General features: G+C 43.4%; 1 protein-coding gene across 3 annotated transcripts in view; it reads left to right on the top strand.

Moving 5' to 3' along the window:
• The window catches only part of arhgef3 (Rho guanine nucleotide exchange factor (GEF) 3), a 22,483-nt gene extending 1,389 nt beyond the window's left edge, over positions 1 to 21,094 (top strand). Inside the window, exons 2-12 of one of the 3 annotated variants that reach the window (XM_080494837.1) lie at positions 3,451 to 3,517; positions 7,426 to 7,488; positions 14,670 to 14,777; positions 15,589 to 15,855; positions 15,978 to 16,040; positions 16,602 to 16,698; positions 16,937 to 17,013; positions 17,105 to 17,362; positions 17,502 to 17,672; positions 17,873 to 18,062; positions 18,509 to 21,094. In XM_080494837.1, coding sequence (XP_080350963.1) covers positions 3,451 to 3,517; positions 7,426 to 7,488; positions 14,670 to 14,777; positions 15,589 to 15,855; positions 15,978 to 16,040; positions 16,602 to 16,698; positions 16,937 to 17,013; positions 17,105 to 17,362; positions 17,502 to 17,672; positions 17,873 to 18,062; positions 18,509 to 19,068 — 1,921 coding nt within the window. In that variant the 3' untranslated portion in view covers positions 19,069 to 21,094. Of the gene's footprint in view, positions 1 to 3,450; positions 3,518 to 4,715; positions 5,068 to 7,425; positions 7,489 to 12,326; positions 12,407 to 14,669; positions 14,778 to 15,588; positions 15,856 to 15,977; positions 16,041 to 16,601; positions 16,699 to 16,936; positions 17,014 to 17,104; positions 17,363 to 17,501; positions 17,673 to 17,872; positions 18,063 to 18,508 lie in introns of those variants that run through there. The other 2 variants (XM_080494838.1, XM_080494839.1) reach the window with 2 other exon arrangements.
• Positions 21,095 to 21,830: the final 736 nt, after the last annotated feature.

Raw genomic sequence — 21,830 nt, 5'->3', positions numbered from 1 at the left:
TTAGAGGAGGAACATGCTCTATCGTCTTGAAGTCGCGGTGCAGAGGTGAGCGTGTCAACATGATGGCACACAAGTGTATGCGTCAGTGGTGAAGTGACATCACAGTCAGATTTCACGTCTGAACGCAGTCGTGTGAACGCAGTCGTGTGAACGCAGTCGTGTGAACGCAGTCATGTGAACGCAGTCGTCTGAACGCAGTCATCTGAACGCAGTCGTCTGGTACGCAGTCGTGTGAACGCAGACGTGTGAACGCAGACGTCTGAACGCAGTCGTGTAAACGCAGTCGTGTGAACGCAGTCTTGTGAACGCAGACGTCTGAACGCAGTCGTCTAAACGCAGACGTCTGAATGCAGTCGTGTGAACGCAGTCGTGTGAACGCAGTCGTGTGAACGCAGTCGTCTGAACGCAGTCGTGTGAACGCAGTCGTGTGAACGCAGTCGTCTGAACGCAGTCGTCTGAGAGCAGTCGTCTGAACGCAGACGTCTGTACGCAGTCGTGTGAACGCAGACGTGGCTCCGAGGCGACTCGGGCTGAGCTCCTCTGATCTGCAGGAATGTGGTTCTGCTGCTGAAGGACAATGACGTTCCTGTTCTGCTTATGTTTGTTGTGCTACTGTATTATTTTCTTCAAATACCAGGTTTCCCCCGGCAACATGCTGCTCTGCAGGTTTCACCTGTGTGTGTGTGTCAGCAGTCCATATTCTCCTGGGGCTGGGTACTTATATTTTGACAGTCGCCGTAATAACAATCCAAACTCGGTCGTCTTGTACACACAAATGTCCGTGTTCTCCCATTGTTAATGTTTAGAGCAGCGTGTTCTCTGTGTGCCTGTGTGTGTGGTTTCATTACCAAAACAGACAACAGCACCCACTAGTGGCCTGACATGCTCACTACATTGTTTTCTGCGTTTCTACGAGGGAAAGGATTTTGAAACTGTTGCCGTGTAAATACGAGACTTTTATTAAGCGAAATGTTTAAAATATGATTTTAAGAAGAAATATCAGTCGATTTTTTTAAAACGTGCAAGAAAAACACCAACAAACAAAAGACCTCAGATGTGATTTTAGTTCAGTTCCTCAAGCGAAGCTATAAAACCAGCAGAAGGTCCATGAAAACTAATGAACATGAATGTTTCCGTTTGGCGGTTCAGGATCAACTGCAGGTCGAACGTCATTAAGCTTCAGTCCATGTCCGTCGTCTGTTTCCTCAGCAGGAAGTCTCATCGTCCCACCGTGAGGGTGTCCGTGGGTTTGATCAAACCTTAAACTCACAAACGGGGGACGCGGCGCCTCGGGGGGATTTCAGGGAGAGAGAGCGAGAGAGAGAGAGAGAGGTGTATTAGAAGCAGATGGGTGGTAAAACATAGAAGCAGCCAAACAATCTGCTGCTTGTACACACGATTCAGAGACATTCAGGAGGCGGCGAGCAATACTCTGCAGTTCTGTGGTTCAACCTAACTTGTGAACTCCGAGACTTTTGACGGCTAAAAGTTCACAGGTCAGGATCACTGTGACACGTCTGGAGGTCAGGATCAGGATCAGGATCAGGATCAGGATCAGGATTAGGATTAGGGTGAGGAGACGGGACACGTCCAAATGAAAACCCCAACCAACATCGAATCACATGACTGTGTGTGTGTGTGTGTGTGTGTGTGTGTGTGTGTGTGTGTGTGTGTGTGTGTGTGTGTGTGTGTGTGTGTGTGTGTGTGTGTGTGTGTGTGTGTGTGAATGCATTCGGGGTGGGATGATTTGTACAATTGGAAAAATGCTGCAACTCCCAGGAACGAATGAGTCACACTTAAACACACACACACGCACGCATGCACACACACTTCCAAGAGACAGCGCAGAGCTTTGATTAGAAAGACACACACAGACACACACGCACTCACGTTCTGATTGTTCTCTTGCACGTGTTTTGGCGATTTTTATAGCTTCTCACATCAGAACCGGTGCAGCTGCAGCAATTAATTTAAAAAACAAAAAACGTCTCTTTTTTTTTTTAAATTAGCAAGTGCTTCAGGAATTGAAGCCGACATGATGAGTCTTTTAAACGTCCGGTCTGAAGTTACAGCCAATCACAGCTCAGAACAACTGATCAATTTAAAAAAAAATAAAAAAATGTCCCCTTGTTCTTCCAAAATATTGATAATGAATTATTACTACACACTTGTGCTGTGACATCGGACGTGTTCTTGTATTTGGTATTTTTGTGACATTGTTCACATGTACGTAATAAAATATATACACGGTTTGGCCCCGTTTACACGTTTCAAGCGGAAACGAAAAACTCCAAATCCCAGAATGCACTGCTGTCGCCAACACTCGGTTAGTGTTTGTCGTCATGGCGACGGGGCGAAGCTGAGCTGTTTCCCCGTGGTGAGCGAGGAAAGGAAACGGAGCAGAGCGACTGTGTGTGTTTATCTCAGACACATGAGACACAGACATGTGACGACGAAATGACCTGATCTCATGTGTTTTTGTCTCTGACTTTCACTTTTCCTCCTCCTCTTTTTTTTTTTTTTTTGTCTCATGAACTTTTGCCTGTCAGAAACAAGGGTTTCAGTTCATCCAGTCTGATAAGTAACTGGATCTTTAAACTTCACAATTAAATAAAAGTTTAATTCCCTATATCTAGTTTGCATGTTTGGTACTTTTTGAATGGAATTTCAACACTGGAACTTGGTGTTTCTGTTTATTTAAACCTTCGCCAATGAAAGTTGGGGGCGGAAGGTTATGTTTTTCCCTGCATGTATTTATTTATTGGTTTGTATGTATGTGTTTTACCTCGTTGGATGTTTCCATTAGGTTTTGATAGCGAGTGGGTCAAAGGTCAAGGTCACGAAAAGGTCAAAAACATGTTTTCGTTATAGCGCGGTCAGTTCTCATTCGATTGACGTCAAACCAAAGCCAGAATGTTTAGTTTTCAATTTGCTATCCTCTCATCTGACACATGATACAGTGACGTCATGACCCTGGCGATCCATCTGAGGTCAAAGGTCAAACAATGACAACATGAAGCAATTCAATTGACCACGATGAATGATGGAAGGAGTGATGTGGTGGATCAAATAACCTTGTAATCCATTGGTTTCCATGGTGACAAATGTGAAAAACCTTCATTTTGGGTTTATAAGACAAGACAACGGTGCTTGAAATTGGCTACATGTTGAGGTTGTATTGTCATTTTTGGTAGTACTTGTTTGTTTGTTTTTTCTGTGAAGATATTGACATTTTCCTCCAAACATTTAGGTTTAAATTTCAAGGGTTGTTCCGGCACTATTTTACTGGTTAAAATGAAATGAAGTCGTCTTTAGCCCCCTGAACCTGTTTGACACGCCTCGTGGTGTTTTGGACACAGGTTGTCCAGGTTGATCACGACCGGGATGTAATGACCAGAGGAAACCACCGGATGGCGCTCTGATCAAACGCTCGCTTTGCTTTTCTTTCAGGTCGACCCTGCAGAAGAAAACCTCCTCCTTCTCTCTTCTGTCTCCTGATGGCTGGTCCCTCAGAGGGGTGAGAACTATGTTATTATGTAATATTATGTTTACCACGAGTCGTCCGGTGAAACTGCTGCATTTTAGTTTAGCGTTGGTTTTGTCTAAACAAGCAAACATCCACCAGGGGCCCAAATGGAATTACTTGATTTTTGACACGTAACTGCAAGGTGAGGTACAAGTAACAGTCTTTAATATTATATCAGCAATGGCAGAAGAAGAACAATAGTAGAAGAATCGCAGTTTAACTCTATATAAAGATTCTTGTCTAAACTTCTTGAGACAGTTTCTGCAAATCTACACAGTAAAACATGGAGCTCCGCAGGGTTCAGTGTTGGTCCCCTCCTTTTTTTGGCAAAACTGTTCATAAACATCTCATGGCTGCTAACGACACTCGACTCATCTGAACACAATTATTAACGCCTCTCCTTCTTTTACATTTTCTTTACTACGTCTTCTCTCGTTACTTCTTTCTTTTCTTTTACCCGCCTTCTACTGTCCATCTCTTTCTTCTCTTTTCATCTACATTTTCTGTTTCCTCTACTTCTTTCCCCTCTTCTTCCACCTTTTTTTTATCTTCTACTTCTTATGCTTTCGCTTCAGCATCTTCGTCTTTTTCTTTTCCTTATCTCCTTTTTTTATTTCCTCATTATTTTTTGTTTGTGTTTCTCTTGTAATATTTCTTCTTTCTGTACTTTTTTCTTTCACATAAACAAGCGAATCAATTCCAAAATAAATTAACCTCCATTCTTAATACTTTGCATTTATTGCGTATTTATTAGAACACATCAATGTGCAATATTACAAAAGCACAATAAATATGGGACTCTGTATCAGATTTCGGATTTTCCTCTGTGTATTATTTTGTCTTCACTTCATACGACAAAAGTCATTGCTAATTGTTGGGGGGGTTTTTTCTTTTGTTTTTTTTTCTTTTAATAAATCAGAGTCGTGGTTCTTTGTGTGTCATTTCGTCTCCTGCAACTCCTAATTATAGACACAGTGCCCCCCCCCCAACGACCGTCACTTCCTGTTTGTCCAATGGGAACCCAGTGGACACACACACACACACACACACACACACACACACACACACACACACACACACACACACACACACACACATTGTGAAGGGTTCCTGTTCCTGAGGGTCTGCAGATCCACTCAGGGAGTCAGTGAGGCTGAAGAGGCGCAGGAGGAGAGAGGTGATCAGCAGAGCGGAGAAGGTTGTGAAGGAGGTGCAGAAGGTTTTGGACGGCAGCAGTGTGAAGGTAGAAGGAGGAAGAGGAAGAGGAAGAGGAAGGTGCAGGTGGAGAGTGATGTGACTGAAGGAGGCGATCTCTTCCCGAGGACTGGCGGAGCCGCGACTGCCGGCATGTGAGACGGAGCAACGACAGGAGAGCTGATGTGACTTTTGGGATTGAAAGAAAGTGATCTGGAGGAAGAGGAGAAGGCTCACAGGGAGGAGGAGGAGGAGGAGGAGGAGGAGGAAGAACCGAGAGGATCGTTGAGCTTTTTTTTGAGGAGCAGATCCCCACGATGGGCTGCTGTCTGTTTGTTTACTATCGGGTGAGTTTGATTCCCACTTCGCAGTGGTAAAGACAAAAGTCTTGCACTTTGTCGTCGAGTAAAATAGATTGATTTTTATTTTATTTCCCATTTGAATGCTATTTTTCTAGTATTATTTTTGGGTATGAGAGGCCGATTTGATCCGCCTGAGCCCAGAGCACAGCCTCCTTCACCTCCATCACAAACAAACTCAAGGATCCAAACTTACTGAGGTTGCACATGTAGAACTGGTACAAGGTACAGTAGGTGGCGAGGGACATCTGCAGGCAGGTACGTAGCAAACTGCATAGACAAATAGGGGCACATGGATGGTGCTTCTCCACCGCAGCCCTCAAAGTGCTCTACACTGTGAATCACATTCACACAGTCGCTCAGCAGTGGAGGCTGCGACCGTTCAAGGTGCTCAGTCCCTCCACTGGGAGCAACTTTGGATTTCAGAGTCTTGCTCAAGGACACGTGTAGTGGAAAAGAACCCGATCCGGATTTTTTTTTCTTCTTAAATTCATGAGGATGTCTTGTTTATTTGTTTTTTCAAGAGACTAACAAGGATGTGTTTGAAAAGACTTTGCACTTTGCACAGAATACTGTGGTACGTTACTGCTTACGTTGAGTAAACTTTAAAGTATTATACCAGGTGACGCAATGCTGGAAAGCTGGAAATCAGAATCTGGTCAACCTGAAGACAGTTTGACAGAAAGAGACGGGTTTTGTTTTTTTTCATCCTTGTATTAATAGTTAAGCCAGTTACATAGATAGGTATGTTGTTTAGGTAACCCATTCGTTCATAATTCATAGGAAATTTAAAGATTCATTATATTACATTAATAAATATTAGAACTGAGTAAATTTTAGAAACTGTTTAATGGCTAAACTTTGCAGTTGAAAAGAGTGTGACTATATATGTCCACACACACCTCAGTGGTGGATTTCAAAGAGGAAGTAGAATGACCCTATATGGCAGGTTCAGGCTCCTCCTCCTCACTGGTTTCCATGGTGACGGTGTGTTAAAGGTAAAGTCTGCCAGGTTACATAACATCCGGCCAACAACAAAGTCTGGACACAATACTGCACAAACAGCAGGCTTCCTGCTATTGTAGCCCTCTGAACCCCACATCCTCCTCCTCCTCCTCCTCCTCCACATGCTGCTCCACCTCCTCCTCCTCCTCCTCCTCCACATGCTGCTCCTCCTGCTTCACCTCCTCCCTCTCATGATCCTCTTATTATTCCTCCTCGTCTTCGTCTTCTCCCCCTCCTCTCACCTCCTCCTTTCACTGCTGTTTTTCTCCTCCTTCTCCTCCCTCTCTGCTCCCATCATGCTCTGTTCTCCCTCTTCCTAATTGACCTTTGTGTTTGTTATCCTTTCCTCTCCTCACATCTCCTCTAATGTCCTCCTCATCTCTATTGACCCCACTTCTCTGCTCCTTTCTCTCCCTTTCCTGCCTCCTCTCGCCTCCTGTCCTCCCTTTCTCTCCGTCTTTCATTCCCTCTCCCTTGTTTGTGTGCATCTCTTCACTCCATCCTACGTCTCCTCCTCTCCTCTCCTTTTCTCCTTTCCTTGTTCACTCCCTTCCTACCTTGTGTGCTACATTCTCGTTTTTTTCTTTCTATCTCCTTTTCTCTCCATCAATCATCTCTCCATTTCCTATTTTCTTTTCATAATTCACCTCCTTCTTTCACTTCTTTGTGGTGAAAGAGTGAGCATCTTCTCCCCTCCATCTCTCCATGCTTCACCTTTCTTTTTTCACCTTCTCTTGCTCCTCTCTCTCTCTCTCTCTCCATCCTCTCCTCTTTGTCCTCCTCATAAACAATATTCTTGTACATTTGGTCAAAACACAATGGAGACAAATGAAGGAAAACAATTGAAACACTTCTACAGTCTGTTAAATATGGCGGATAAACGATGTCATGAGATCAGTTCTGACTGAGAGTCTTTTAATCTTTGGAAACTGTTCCACCTCTTAACTAACCCTGGTTCCTGTAGAAGTTCCTGTGGACACCATGCAGCTACAGTGGGCTTCCTATTGTAGGAATTCACAATACAACCTCAGGATAGGGTATCACACTTCATTATTGAACAAAATCAAGACCTTTTCATGTTTTATGTGTTTTTTTAATTGCTCTGAACAAGGTTTTATTTTTAGTTTTTGGCATCACCCGTCTCAAAGTAGCAAGAAGGTCTAATTATTTATCTATGATTTAATAAACATGTATACGTCTGATCAGTATTTATCTAGAAATACACTCTGTAATCAGCACGGGCATCACAGGCATTCACTTCACTCACTATTACTTGTGAAACCAGGCATTTGATAAACAATCATTGTTTTCGCCTTGACGTGGGGTTTTCTTGTGTTGCAGAAGAAGAGGAAGCAGGCCAGCAGAGATGCAGACTCCCTCAGCCTCTGCAGTCTCGACATCAATGTAAGTGCACCTCCTCGACGTGTAAATGTTTCCAGACTAAAACCCTTCGACCTGCAGTCACTGAGGCAAAACTTCAGCTGTCATCATCAAAAGTATAAAACAAATATCAATGAAATGTAAATATCTACACAACTACCGTGTGATATATATATAAATTCAGAACTTTTTGAGGGTTTTCAATCATTTTTATGACCATATAATCTGAATTTGTGTCTTTCAGATAATTTAATAGTTGAGGCAGTTTGTTAAAAAAAAAAATAGAAAACTCCTCATTTCGCACAAAAACAGTCATATATTATATGCATGTGTATAAAAACATGTTTTCTTTTGATCTGATATAATATCAGCCCTGTTATGACAACATTTCAAATGAAAATACATAGTTTTGCCTTGACTCAGCAGCATTTTGAAAACAATGCCGTTTTCATGTGGGGCCTCTAGTGGGTGCTGCTGTTTGTTTTTGTAATGAAACCACACACGCGCGGATAGAACAACACACTATCAACATTAACGACGGTGAGAACACGGACATCCGTGTGGACCGACGGCCAAGTCGGATTGTTGTTCCGGCGACTTTCATCTATAAAAACTACCGATTCCTCTGACGTTCCGTTCGGACGGTTCAGAGCTGCTGCAGAGGGTTCACACTGCGTTACCATACGAGGAGGGAGTTCAAGTGGCCTCAGTGTGACAGAGTGTGACTCAGGGAGCAGCGACAGCACACAAACAATAGAGAGTCATTTATCTGAAGTTTGATGTCTGCCAGCGCCGCAGCAAACAAAGTGAGACTGACGGCTGTTTGGTCCCGGCGGAGCGTGCTGGACAGGGTGGACATCCTGTGTTCGACCCAGACAGGAGGGGGCGGGAACGCCCGGGAAGGAACGGGCTGCTGGCAGGGAGCTAAAAATACAGGAGGAAGGGCCCATCACCAGGGCAGAGGGCCCCATGAAGACCCCCGAGGATTTATCTCCTGAGTCTGGGCTCCTCCTGAGACAGACGCTGTTCCTTTACAGGACGATGTTTCAACGTCTTGTTTTTTTTTGAGTAAAGTTTTGTGTCGCTCTTGGGACATCTTGAATACGATGTCCTTTTCCACGAAAAATGGGAGAACCACTGAAAATGATGGAGTTAGCATGTTGGTCCACTAGTGGGTGCTGTTTGTTTGTTTGCTTTTGTGACGACGGAACACGGACATTTTTATGGACGCGCAACCAAGTTTGGATTGTTATGACGATGACTCTCAATTAGAAAACTACCAAAAAGTTCCGAGAGGACACGGACTGGGAGTCATGACACTCGCCATTGTTGTTATTGTCCGTCTCCTTACACAAGTGCATAACGACTATTTATAGCAACGTCTCCGCTGTCTGCACGGGGATGGAGCCCAAGCTTTTCAGAAAAGTTGAATTTTCCCCGTTTCCACGGCGACGGACCATTTTCTAAAAGTTCCCCCCCTGGAGCCGTCGCGTTTTTATTGTCGCCGAGCAACATTATCGTGTAAATGGACTCAAAACACATTGCATTTCTACTTAAAAAAGCCAGTGACAGCTTTAGACCGTCATTTTGCACTCGGCAGTCAACACATCTCGCAGCTTATTGAATAAACATATTTCTCCTCCCGGTTTACGCTGAGTTCAATAAACTCATCAATGGTCGTTCATCCAGCAGCCCAGAGCCGGAGGGCCTCAGCATAGCTTAATTAACTGGTGAAAAAAAACCAAACAAAACAAACAATCCATACTGGCTGTGGAGCCAGTAAGGATCCACCTCCAGGATAAACTTGTCAGTTCTGTAAAGCAGAACGACTCCAGAGCTAAATGATCCTCCTGACATGATTCATTTAAACACTTACCGCGTTTGGAATTTCACCCCAGATTAAAATCTACTCCTATTGAGGGTCATAGACACTTACTGTGTCTTGTTAAAACTTTTTAGAAATCAAGCAGTGGCTTGTAATTTGTAATTTGAAAGTAACTTTGCTGGTACTGTATTGTGTGTTCAGTTCATGTCGCTCATAAATGATGTGAATCATAAATCTTTCCACGCTCCACCACACCTCGGCTCCGGTCCAACATCAAGTCGGTTTGTCTCGGTTCAGGTAAAAAAGAAAAAAAAGGTGTATTTTCGATGTTTTCTATGTTTTCTATTTTTCGCTTGGCGTCTCTCCTTTCAAACAATGGATCTGACTCAGAGGAGCTGCTTTTATTAGCTGAGGGGGGGTCGGAGGTCACACTGACGCTCTGGCTCTGGTACCAGTCACACATTTCACAGGAAACTCATGAAAACCTTCATGAAAATAACACAATGGGGTCATGATGCTCTATTACTGCCGTTGACCGAGGCTTTTACAATTAATTTTCCATTTACTCCGAGTTCTGATGTCACATGTGTTAAAGGCGGGTAACATCAGTATTAACTTTTAAAGGCGAATTTGATATTCTATATCTAATTATATATCTAATTCAAAAGTAAGACAGTGTGTAAGTTATGTCCTGCAAAAGTTACCAAGAGGAGGAAAAAGATAATAGCATTAGCTCAATGTCACTCCTCAGTAACTGCAGCTTCCAGCTGTGCTACATGCAACATGCTAAAGATTGGTTCTCGTCTTTTTTTTAAAAATGATCATCGGAGCATCCCGACCTTTTCTTTTCATCAAGCCTTGGTCAAGTTCGGACTTCAGAAATAGAAGCAGGATATTTTTCCCCCCTGAGGACATTTATTCTAATAAAACATGAATCAAACTTTAATTTAAGTTACATTTACGATCCCAACACATGAATAAATGATGTAAAAACACAAAACGATCGACTGGAAAAAAAAAACCAGGACGCATCTCGGTCTGCCTGCAGGCGCCCCTCTTCAGTAATTACAGTCCTGACACATCGAGCGGCGCCGAGCGATTCCAGCAGCTCCACCAGCAGTACAATCAGGGTCATTTAATACTAAATCAGGTGACATTAACACATTACGAAACAGCAGATACCTCAATAATTCTTCTTGCAAAGGTATTGATACCTCTTGAACCTTTCCACAAATACAACCACAAATGCCGATGCATTTTATTGGGATTTTATATGACAGACCAACACAATATGCCTTTATTTGTTATTTATTAAATCCACTTTACAATTATGAGACAAGTTGTTTTGGCCCTTCTAATAAGATCACGGTAAAATACATGCAATGTGACAATTGTGTCAATACTTTTGCAAGCCACTGTATATTCTACTTTATTATCCAATTAACTACACTTTATTTCAATGATTTTTGCACTTTTTCTTTCATTCCTAATTTACTTTTCAGGCAAAATAATTACACACATTAGAAGATGTGTATTTCAATTAATTTGCCTTTGTAATTTATATCTTCTCTCGGTGATTTATGTGTGCATGCGATGGGATTCCTCGACTTAGAAAAATGGATCACAGGAATTTTAAATTGGCTTAAATTATTCTTCATTTGTGAATAAACCTCCACAGTAAAAAAAAATATGACCATCAGTTATTGTTTATTATCTTAACGATTTGTGAAGTATACTTATTTTTAATTATTCTGGATGTAATTTAATTAGTGTTGAAATGGAGAAAAAGTTAATTTATCACATTTACAGATCGATTAGTTCAGATGAACTGGCGACGTCGTCATTTTAATCAGCTTCACTTGAATTTTATCAGTTATAGGTGGAGTTGGCTGCTTCGGAGGAATTCTTGACAATGAAGAATATGAACTAGAAAGAATGAAAAGGGACGGGCAGCGCGATGAAGAAAAGAAAATTGAAAAGGGTTAGGGTTAGGAAGGAAGTGCCGTAGCGGGTGAGGGGGTGAGGGAGGCGGTGAATAAATGAGTCAGTGATAACAGAGAGAGTGAGTGCATGAGCAAAGTGTGAGTCCTCCACCAGAGCGAGTGAGGAGGAGGACGAGTGCAGCAGAGTCAGACGTCGTCCGGACCGACCGCCAAAGTCTTTTTCTTTTGACCTTCAGCATCCGAACTCTGGACTCTTTAATAGGAACTGTAATTACTAAAACTCCATCTGGACGTTCTTTCAGAAACTTGAAATTTCATTGGCTCATTTTCTTTGTTTGAGTAAAAGTGCTTTGGACACATTCAGAGTACCGACGTCTGCAAAGTACTCAAACTCCTTCTGGACTCTTCAGACGATCTCTCGGGATTTTGTCGGATTCAACTGGTTGATAAAGTCAACGTACTTGTCTATTGTTCACTTTGGCTGATTTTACCTGCACAATGAGTCAAAGTACTTAGGAACGTCTCCGTTCTGAACTCCTCGCTCTCAATTCTGACGATCTGGAGCACCAACAGGCGTGAACGTCGTCTCTAAACGGTGAAAGCAGAAACACTTTCCCTGGACTCATTGAACAATTATTCTCCATCTGGTGTGTTAAATTGTTTCGTCCTCATTGTTGGGTCCTTCGTTTGAGTTGGTGTTACCTGCACAAGGACTCTTCAGGAATTTTCCGACAATCTTCAGGTATTTTCGGAGACTGTGGAGAAGCTTTACTTCTATCCTTCATTGGATCTGAGGTTACGTGTGGAAACAGGCGCCGTCTTCTTAAAGCTACAGCCACCTGCACAATAAGCCAGGAGACTCTGGACTTCAGAAGACAAGAAAGCTGGAATTGGTTTTTTTTTAGCACTTTTACAGCTCACAAGTTTTCCTGAACTCTGGTCGGACAAGTACTGGGCTCACAGTCCCTCCTCCGGACCTTCATCACCACTCGCCTTCTGGTTATCTTGGATCCAGTCTCGGCTCGGGGAGAGGTCCCAACTCTGGCACTGGTCTCTGAGCTGGTTGAGCAGCATGGTGGCGGGTCAGAGGCCAGTCGGCCTGCTGGTACCGTGGTTTAACTCCGTGGATTTCAGCAAAAAGAGCAGCAGCAGCAGTATGGGGAAACAGGTGGAGGTAAGGGGGTTGGGGGGAAGCGAGAACTTTTGTTTATGAGGAAGGAAAAAAACTGCAGTGATCTTCCTACTTGAAGTCCTTCATGCTGACTGATGGGCTAATGTAGATGTGTTAAAAAGTTCAACCAAGTGGGAAATGTGGGTTATTAACTCTGGCTGTATTATTAGTCACTACAGGATGAGGCTGTTGTCCTTTGCAGCAATAGATTGCAGCTTAATCGCAATTGTTACTCTGATTTCACAATATTTTGCTGCGTACTTTAATCTACACTGGTCTCTGGCTGATCTCTGCACTACTTCGCTCTGTGCGCAGCCATATAGTGTTGTTTCGGACAACACAAGCCAGTGTTTGCAGCGTTCCCTTCAACAGAGTCGAGCTCCTGACCTGAAAGTGAGTCGGTGTGCTGCGAACCTGCTGTAATTAGATAACCAATCCATCGCCGACCAACTGTACCGAATCGATCTCTGTTGGAATGAATCAGTTAACGGGCCATCGCACGCAGAAACCCATGTCCGATGGAAACTTCTCAAACTTGCCACAAATAAACCCGGGACTTTTTATCCTCAGTGACACTCGTGGTCTCCAGGCGACAAGCGGCTCACAAAAAGAGAGGTGAAGGCAGGATGGAGGCGAGTGTCAGAACTGATGTGACAGAAGTAGAGCAGACAGAGGCAAAGATATGACGCTTGGTTTTAGAGAAACTGACAGGAGACAACCCGCCGCGACTTCTATGTGACCATGAAACCTTTTCTGAAACCACAACGTCAAAACAGTGCAGTTTTCAGCTGGAACGTTGTTGTGTAAACTGAGCCTAAAACAAGATCCGTAGGACGTCAGGAACTATGAAAAAAAAACCACACAAAACATGAAAACTGGGAAACGATCGAAATCAAAAAATACCAGAAACGTGAAATTTGAGCTTTTTGTAGAGTTTTCTAACTGCTTGTGACGAGTTTCTTTGGTTTTCTGGTTTGAGGTAAGTGGGGACTTTGCATTCGGATGGATGGATGGATGGATGGATGGATGGATGGATGGATGGGGATAAACAATAACAATCTAACTTGCAGTGGATAAAAACAGTCGGTAAGATGATTATATTTATAGGTTTCTGTATTTTGGCATTAAGATTAGTTTCAGTTTACGGTGGAACTCTGCTCTTCCTCTGTCAGTTGATTCAACATGTTTAAGTAGTCAATAATACAGTTCTTGTTCCTGAACAATGATCCGTCACACTGAATTCTATATTCTGTCATTTTGAATTTTCTAACCATGAATGCACAGTCCATAGTAAGATAAAGTATCACAGTTCAGTCCGTCTTTCACGCATTGATAAAAACATGTTCAGCCCTCGCCTGAGGTCAAATAATGAAATTAGTCATTACTATGAGGCACTATTTTCTAAAAGCGTCAGTGGGTGAGATCAGTTTCCCAGATAAAGCCGATGTCTGTGTTCTGACTGCGAGAGGAAACGACAGAGATGTTTTGTTGTGGAGTCTCTCAGCCGTTTTCCGTAAAGCAGCCGAATCCCTCCGACTGGACAAACGGTTGATTGGTCTGCACTTGGCATGAATCACGAGGTGTTGGGAACGTGACTCTTGTGTTTGTGAGAGAAAGAGAGAGAGAGAGAGAGAGTCTGGCACACGGGAGCAGATTTTGAGTCACACCATTGTTTTCACGTCCAGTGCTTCGGCTAAACGTCGGCAGCTTTCCCGAAAAGCGCTCAAGCAACACTTGAAAACAAACATCAGAAGGGATGCGAGTGCAGGGAACCACTTCACGAGTTCTCAGGACCATGTGGGAAGTTCAGAAATTAAATCGACTGCATTTTCATTCCCACCATCTCCTATATATCGCGTCCACGGCGTTCTGGGAGTCTTTCCCCGCCGACACCGAAGCTCTGTTTACATGACAATGTTTTAATGTGTAAATGCTAAACTCTCATTGTGCTTTCGGTGGCCATTTACATTTCTATTGTGCTCGGAGTCACCGGAAATGCAACTCTATGAAAACGCTCCTGCTCCGTGCAGTCGACTGAATTGCTGCAGCTGCGAACGAAGTCAAGTTCTTCTGCACAGGCCCAACATGCTAACTACATTGCGTCAGTATTTCTGCTTTTTCCGACGCAAACAAAAAAATTTTGAAATGAAAACAGAGAAATTATGCTTTTCACTTGAAACGTTGTCATATAAACGAGGCCTGAGCCTTCAGACTGTTGGACCATCACACTTCCAAAACACTGGTTATATGTGGCGTTTCTCTCCAGGAGCCCAGCACTAAGCGCAGCAAGCCCGTGTCCAAGGTGACGTCTCTGGCCAACCTGCTGCCGCCCGTCAAGACGGCGCCGCTGAAGAGGATTGGTCTGACTCTGCAGGTAAAGAGCCAATCAGGTCACTCCATCGCCTTCACTGGTATCAGATTAAACAGGCTGGTTAAAGCAGAATAAGCTACAGTGAATATTCAGTTGTGTAAGTACAGTTCATTTATAGTATATTTTGGTTTAAGTATTAAGAACACAACATACAGGAAGTGGATGTTTTACACATTTAAAAAAAATCTGACTAAAATTTTAAATGCAAAGTTTCAGTATTTTGAAGTTAAAATATTTAAGGTATTGATATAAATATTAAAATGTAGAAAAGAAACGTAAAGTAAAAATGAGAAAAAGTTCAAATGTAGAGAACAAACTGAAACTGTTTGTTAAAATGATTGATTATAAGGGAAAAAGATTTTAACATTTCATTAAAAAAAACAAAGAAAAATATAAAATTGTTGAGGTGAAAATCTTCATCTTTTGGTGGGAAAGTTCAAACTGCATTCAAACTACTGAAGATAAACTCTGAAGTCAAAATGTTCTATGTTGAGATTTAAGGTAATTCATTTTGAATTGCTGAGATTATAGTAAAAAAAATGTTAAAAGTTTCTGATCTGAAGAGTTTTAAGTCAAAAAACTTGGAGCTGAGATGTTGAAATTGAAGTTAAAATGTTGAGTCTTTCCATTTTAAGAGAAATAAGCAAGTCAAAATGTTCTCATGTGGAAAAATTTAGATTTTCGTTAAAATGCCAAAAACAAAAGTTCAGTCTGAAGTAAAAATTTTAGTATTCTGGTCAGAATAAAGAGGCTTCATGTATGTTCACACATTTTCAAAGCAGCAAGTAGAAAGTTGACGTGTTTCTGTCTCCAGCGCTCCATCAGCTTCAGGAATGACAGTCGAACCGAGAAAGCCACTCCTCTTCCTCCTCATCACTTCTCCTCCTCCTCCTCCACCATGAAGACTCGCGTCATCTCCGCCACCGTCTCCAACCCCTCGTCGTCCATGACCGTGCCTCGCGTTTCCACGGCGACGTCCTCGGCGTCCAAGCGGCGCGACAGCAAGCTGTGGAGCGAGACGTTCGACGTCCGGCTGGGAGCGACGCAGCCACTCAGCCCCAAGGAGATCAAACGACAAGAGGTGAGGCGGCCGAGCGTCCTCCTTTTAATCTTCGCTGACTCCACACTTCATGCTACGTTAAAATGTTAAAATGATAACTTGACAGTCGCATGACCGGGTGTTTTTTTTTTCCCCCACTGCAGGCCATATTTGAGTTGGCTCAGGGGGAACAGGATCTGGTGGAAGACCTCAAGTTGGCCAAGAAGGTAAATAAAAAGCAGCATCGTCGGCATACGGTGTTATTCAGTTTCCCGTTGTGTAAAGGACTGAAGATGGATCATTTTAAACTGTTAGTACCTACTATAGTTTTAGCTTCGGGAAGTAATAAAGTCATTTTAGTAGCTACAGCTGACAAAAAAAAGTAAACTTGGGGGAGTGTTTCTTGTCCTGCCGATGTGTCGGCGCTTTGTGGTTCAGACTGATCCATTGTTCAAGTTCAGCAGGAGTCGGCCGTCAGGTCTTGAAGATGATGCAATAATCCAGTGCAATAATCTATAATTCATCATAAATCCAGTGCAATAACTAACACAAATCCAGTTCAATGATTTCTCAGTGTAAATGCATTAAGTTTGTGTATCCTGCTTGGTCTGCTGCTACGGTATGAGGGTAGATTCACCCTCCAACAGTGAAACTGAATTATGAGCCTGTAGCTGTTGACACGACTTTACAGTAAAAATGCCAAATTTAGTTTTTATAGCATGATGATGATAAAAATCATCTTCCTCTGTGGCTTTATTTGCTCATGTTTTTGTCTTGTTGTGCTGCAGGCGTACCACGACCCCATGCTGAAGCTGTCCATCATGACCGGGCAGGAACTGAACCAGATCTTCGGCACGCTGGACTCGCTGATACCGCTGCATGAAGGTAGGAGGTCTGGTTTTAAAGTTTCTAACATTCAGGGTCCGTGCACATGACGGCATTCTCACGTCCAAAACCCGCGTCGCGTTTCGGGTGTCCGATCACACGAGAATCGTTTCGCTCTGTTGTGTAAATGAACAACCAAAAAACGCATCAAGAGTTTAGCGGTTCCACTTGGGAAGCTTGTTGTCTCGTTTAGTGTCAGTGTAGAAAGGACTGTGGTGAACCTCCTGCTTCTTCTCAGATCTGCTGAGTCGGCTGCGAGGCGCCAGAAAACCCGATGGGTCCACCGAACATGTCGGACACATCTTAACCGACTGGGTGAGAGTTTTTCAAAGCCGCTCCTTTTAAAGAAGTTGTCTTTCCCCGGCCCCCTGCCTGAGTAACCCCCCCCGTCTCTGTGTACCTGCAGCTGCCCTGCCTCTCCTCCTACACCGCGTACTGCAGCAACCAGGTGAAAGCCAAAACTCTGCTGGACCAGAAGAAGCAGGACCGGCGGGTCCAGGACTTCCTGCAGCGGTGCATCCAGTCGCCCTTCAGCAGGAAGTTGGACCTGTGGAACTTCCTGGACATCCCCCGCAGCCGGCTGGTCAAATACCCGCTGCTGCTGAGGGAGATCCTGAAGCACACGGCCAACGACCACCAGGACCGGCAGCACCTGGACGAGGCGGTGAGGACGATGCACTTTCTATCTCTCGGGACAGAAAGACGGCAGCACTGGCAACCCGTGGTGTCTGATAGGGGAATCAAGAGAAGCGTTGAGGAATCCCACCTGGTGACCGGGGTTTGGTCGGTTGTCTGATCCCCAGATGCTGATGGTTCAGAGCGTGGTGGCGGACATCAACAGGCGGACGGGAGAATCGGAGTGTCAGTACTACAAGGACCGCCTGCTGTACGCCGAGGACGGACAGAAGGACGGGCTGATCGAGCGATCCAGGACGCTGAGCTGCCACGGAGAGCTGAAGAACAACCGAGGACTGGTTGGTTCAATTACTGTCGTTACTAATCCACACTTCAGATCTCTAATCAGCAGAACTCGTGATTTAGTTAATAGCCTCTGATCATACAGTCGGAAAAAGATGAGCTGATGTTTATGTAGCTGATTTTGTGTTGTACCTATACTCCTTTAAAACCGACTGAGGAGTAATTTAAATTAAAAAAAATGTTTTTTCTTTTGCAGAAACTCCACGTGTTCCTATTCCAGGACGTCCTGGTCATCACCAGGTCCACCTCGCTCAACGACCAGCAGATCAGCTACCAGCTCTGCCGACAGCCAATCCCCATCCGGCAGCTGGACCTGGAGGACCTATCGGATGGAGAGATGAGGGTGGGCGGGTCCATCAGAGGAGCCTTCAGTAACAACGAGCGAAGTGAGTACGATGTCATTTAAAAAGTCATTTGTACACTTCTTACAATCATGATCATTATGGTGAAATAACCTTTCATATTTCTAGATACTAGATTTCTTTTTTTTTTGTCATGAATTTAAAGCTTAAAAAGAAAAAAAATAAAGCCTTACATGTAATTTTCTCAGTTTATTTCTTAAAAATCGTTTTTTCATAACTTTCCCTGAGAATATCGCTTCTGTCTTGTAAACTGTGTGGGGTTTTCTCTATGGATTTTTCATTAAAATATCTATCTATAGAATTTCTTTACATTTAAAATTGACAAGTTTTATTGGAATATTTTTGACTCATTTGTTAAATATGTCCCTCGCTTTACGGTCACTCCACCACCTCTTGTGCATAAAAATGAATCCTGATCCAGCCTTTAACCGCAGTGACACCCTCTGTACCTGCCGTTGTTCTTCCCACAGCCAAGAACTTCTTCCGGGTTTCGCTCCGCGGCGCGGCGCCGATGCAGAGTCACTACTTCCAGGCCAGCGACGCCTTCAACAAGCAGCAGTGGATCAACTGCATCCGCCAGGCCAGAGAGGCCGCGGCGCTGACCGCCGACACCGGGCCCGGGCCGAGAGGCGACTCGGGGCTGGAAAGTGGAAAAGTGGTGTGGAGGAAGATGGAGGCGGGTGTGGACGGAGAGGCGGGGCTTCACGGAGAGAAGGAGGAGGAGGAGGAGGAGGTGAGCGAGGGGAGACTCGAAGGAGAGGAGAGTTCGGAGGTGGACGGAGGGTCGGGGATGGACAGGGAGACGAGGCCGGACGCCAGCGGGGTGCAGGCGGGTGTGCCGGTGGAGGCGGGGCTTCCAGCTGACAGACAGGAGGGAGCCGCCGCGGAGTGGAAGACGCTCGGCGAAGAGGAGACGCTCGGCGGAGGCGGCCGTGACGTTTCCGCCTCCTCGCCCTCCACGGGGGAGGGGGCGGAGGAGGAGGAAGAGGAGGGCATGGACACTGGAGACTGGCTAACCCACAGGTGCTGATGTTAAGGAACGCTGAAGGACAGAAGCGTCGGCCAATCAGAGAGGAGGATCGCTGACGGTGTTACAGAGTCCGACGAACGTCGATGAGGCCCCGTTTACACAACAACGCTTCATGTGAAAACATCCGTTTTTTTGTTTTCGTTTCAGAAAAAAGTTTTGCATTCACACATCAACGTTTTGAAAACAATGTCCATTTACACAAAAACCCTAGAAAACAATGTAGTTTGCATGTTGGGTCACTAGTGTGTGCTGTTTGTTTTTTTTCGTATTGAAAGCACAGACAGACACGTGGAGGGAACAAGACATTCTAAACATTAACAGTGGCGGCAACAATTACATTCTAGCAGACAGACGACCAAGTTGGATTGTTATTACAGTGATGTCAAAATAAAACTACCAAGTCGTAGGAGAATAAGGACTGGGAGTCACGACACTCTGGAAGAAAACATTGTTGTGTAGGAGATGGAGCCGAAGCATTATCATAAAGTTGTGTTTTCGTGTAAACAGACCCCCAAAACAAGACATTCCTACCAGCAATCGTTTTTAAATTGGAAAAAAATAAAATCTATTAATATCACATATTTCACACAAGGATTTTTTTCTTCAAATTATTATAGTACAAAATTAAAAAGACAACACACATTTCAGGAAAAAAAACATAACAATTGAGGGGTAAAAAAGTAACATTAAAAAAGATAAAAATAAGAAACTTTGAGTAAATATAAGAGATTTTCTAGAAATTTTAATTTCCAAGTGAAAAAAATTACCAAAGAAAACTTTTTCTTAGAAAAACAATACACATAAAAAAAATTCATGAAGGAAAAAAAAAGAATAACAAATAAATTATTATAGTGAAATGATGTGACGTGGTGAGATCCTGATGAACAAACTCTTCCAGCCGGTGTATCACCGTCTGACTCCGAGTGAATTGTCTGCTTTTACTTTTTCTTTTTTTTTTCCTGATTGTAAAACCATCAGGATTGTTTCGTCTGAACACACTGGAGAAAACAGACGAGGAGCTTGAAACCAGAAACGACTTTGTGAAATAACTTCACTCACACAGTGTATTTGATGAAGAAACACTTGTTTCAGTCCGGTCTTGATTTCTGTCTCTTGAAAAGTGGCGTAAAACTGACAATCGCATTATAAAACCATCTTTAACTAAATCTCTCTAAAAGGTTTCTCCCTTAAAGTTTGATTAAAAAAAAAAAAAATCTTGAGTGCTGCAATAGTGGGTGTTTAAAGAGAAATAGAAAGAGTCATTTTGATTTATTGAGTGTACATTTAGATAGACATACAGTCAATTGGAGTATCTTCAGGAGAATTATCATTACACACACACACACACACATACAGGTATTCAGGGGCAAGTGGACTGGGTGAGATGGAGAAACAAACTGTCATTACACACAAATGTTACAACACAGATAACTACATGGGACAAACCATCACGTTGCTTCCATCCTCCGTTTTTGTTTTTTGTTTTCCTTTAAACCAATCACACCTCCTTAAAGCACAACAAATGCGATCCGATGAATCTTTTGGGGACTTTTCATTTGACGCGTCATCTCTTTCTCCATGTTGTGTAAAACTGAAGCATCTCATAGCTGCTGTTGGAGTTTCTCCAGAGCTGCTTTGTTTGTGAATGGGGCTCAGAAACGTCTCGCCGCAGAGGGTTTGTGGTGTCCAGTGTGTGTGTGTGTGTGTGTGTGTGTGTGTGTGTGTGTGTGTGTGTGTGTGTGTGTGTGTGTGTGTGTGTAAAGTTTGTACATGATTGTATATGTATATACATGTAGGAACAGAGCCTGCCATGCTGTTGTTTGTGCTTACACGTGAAATATGACTTCAGCGTAGAGACAATCAGTTCAAACTGTTGTTTGCACACCTCAGAAAGACTTGAGGAAAGTTGCTCCTGGATGAAGCTTTTTTTTTGTTGTTTCCTGTCGTGTCGAAGTCAACGAATGAAGGTCGCCTGAGAGTCTGAACTGACACAGAACCAAAAGCATCAATAAATGGTTTCAAACGACCCCGTGTGAATAGTGACTGTTTGTGGAAAAACTACTCAGAACAACGTGTTTTATACAGATTTTAGTGTGATTAAGATGAAGCTCTGTGTTGAATTCTGCGTTTCCAGAGGTCTGAATGTTCTTCACCAGAGGAGGCTTTCATTTAACTACATCCCCTCATTCTATTATATGAGTGAATAAAGGCCTGGATTGAACGCTGTTCTCCAGAAGATGGCAGTGGAGCTGCGCAGAGCTCACTGAGGAGGCTGGAACCAGGATTTAATTACCCTCAGTTAGACTTGCAGGAGAACTTTCGCCAGGAAAGGGCCTATAAAGTTTCAGTTCAAAATGTTTTGCGGCAGGTCTGCAGGTTGAAGAGTCATGAAGTGTGAAAATGGCTCTCCACTCCATACTCAGAACTCCACACACTAAAATCCCCAAAAACCCAGACTAAACCCGGACGTTTACCCGGAGATGTTCCATTGACGACGTCAAGACAACTTGACAAGATGCAAACCGGATGGAAATGATCAGAGCCGAGCGAATAAAACCAACAGGACAGAAAACAGGAGTATGCAAAGTGAATCAAACAAGATGTAAAACCAGACACAAAGACACACAAATAACAACAGGGAGGTGAGAAGATAAAATTGAGAAAGAGGACAATGATACTTTTAATTTCAGGGGGGTCATTGGAAGAAGATTAATATATTTGTCTTGCAGAGGGAGAGGATACATTTATTTATTTATTTATTT

This window comes from Blennius ocellaris (assembly GCF_963422515.1).
Source record: "Blennius ocellaris genome assembly, chromosome: 4".
Taxonomy (NCBI): Eukaryota; Metazoa; Chordata; class Actinopteri; order Blenniiformes; family Blenniidae; genus Blennius; species Blennius ocellaris.
Note: the sequence above shows the minus strand (reverse complement) of the source record. Positions and strands in the feature narration are given on the sequence as shown.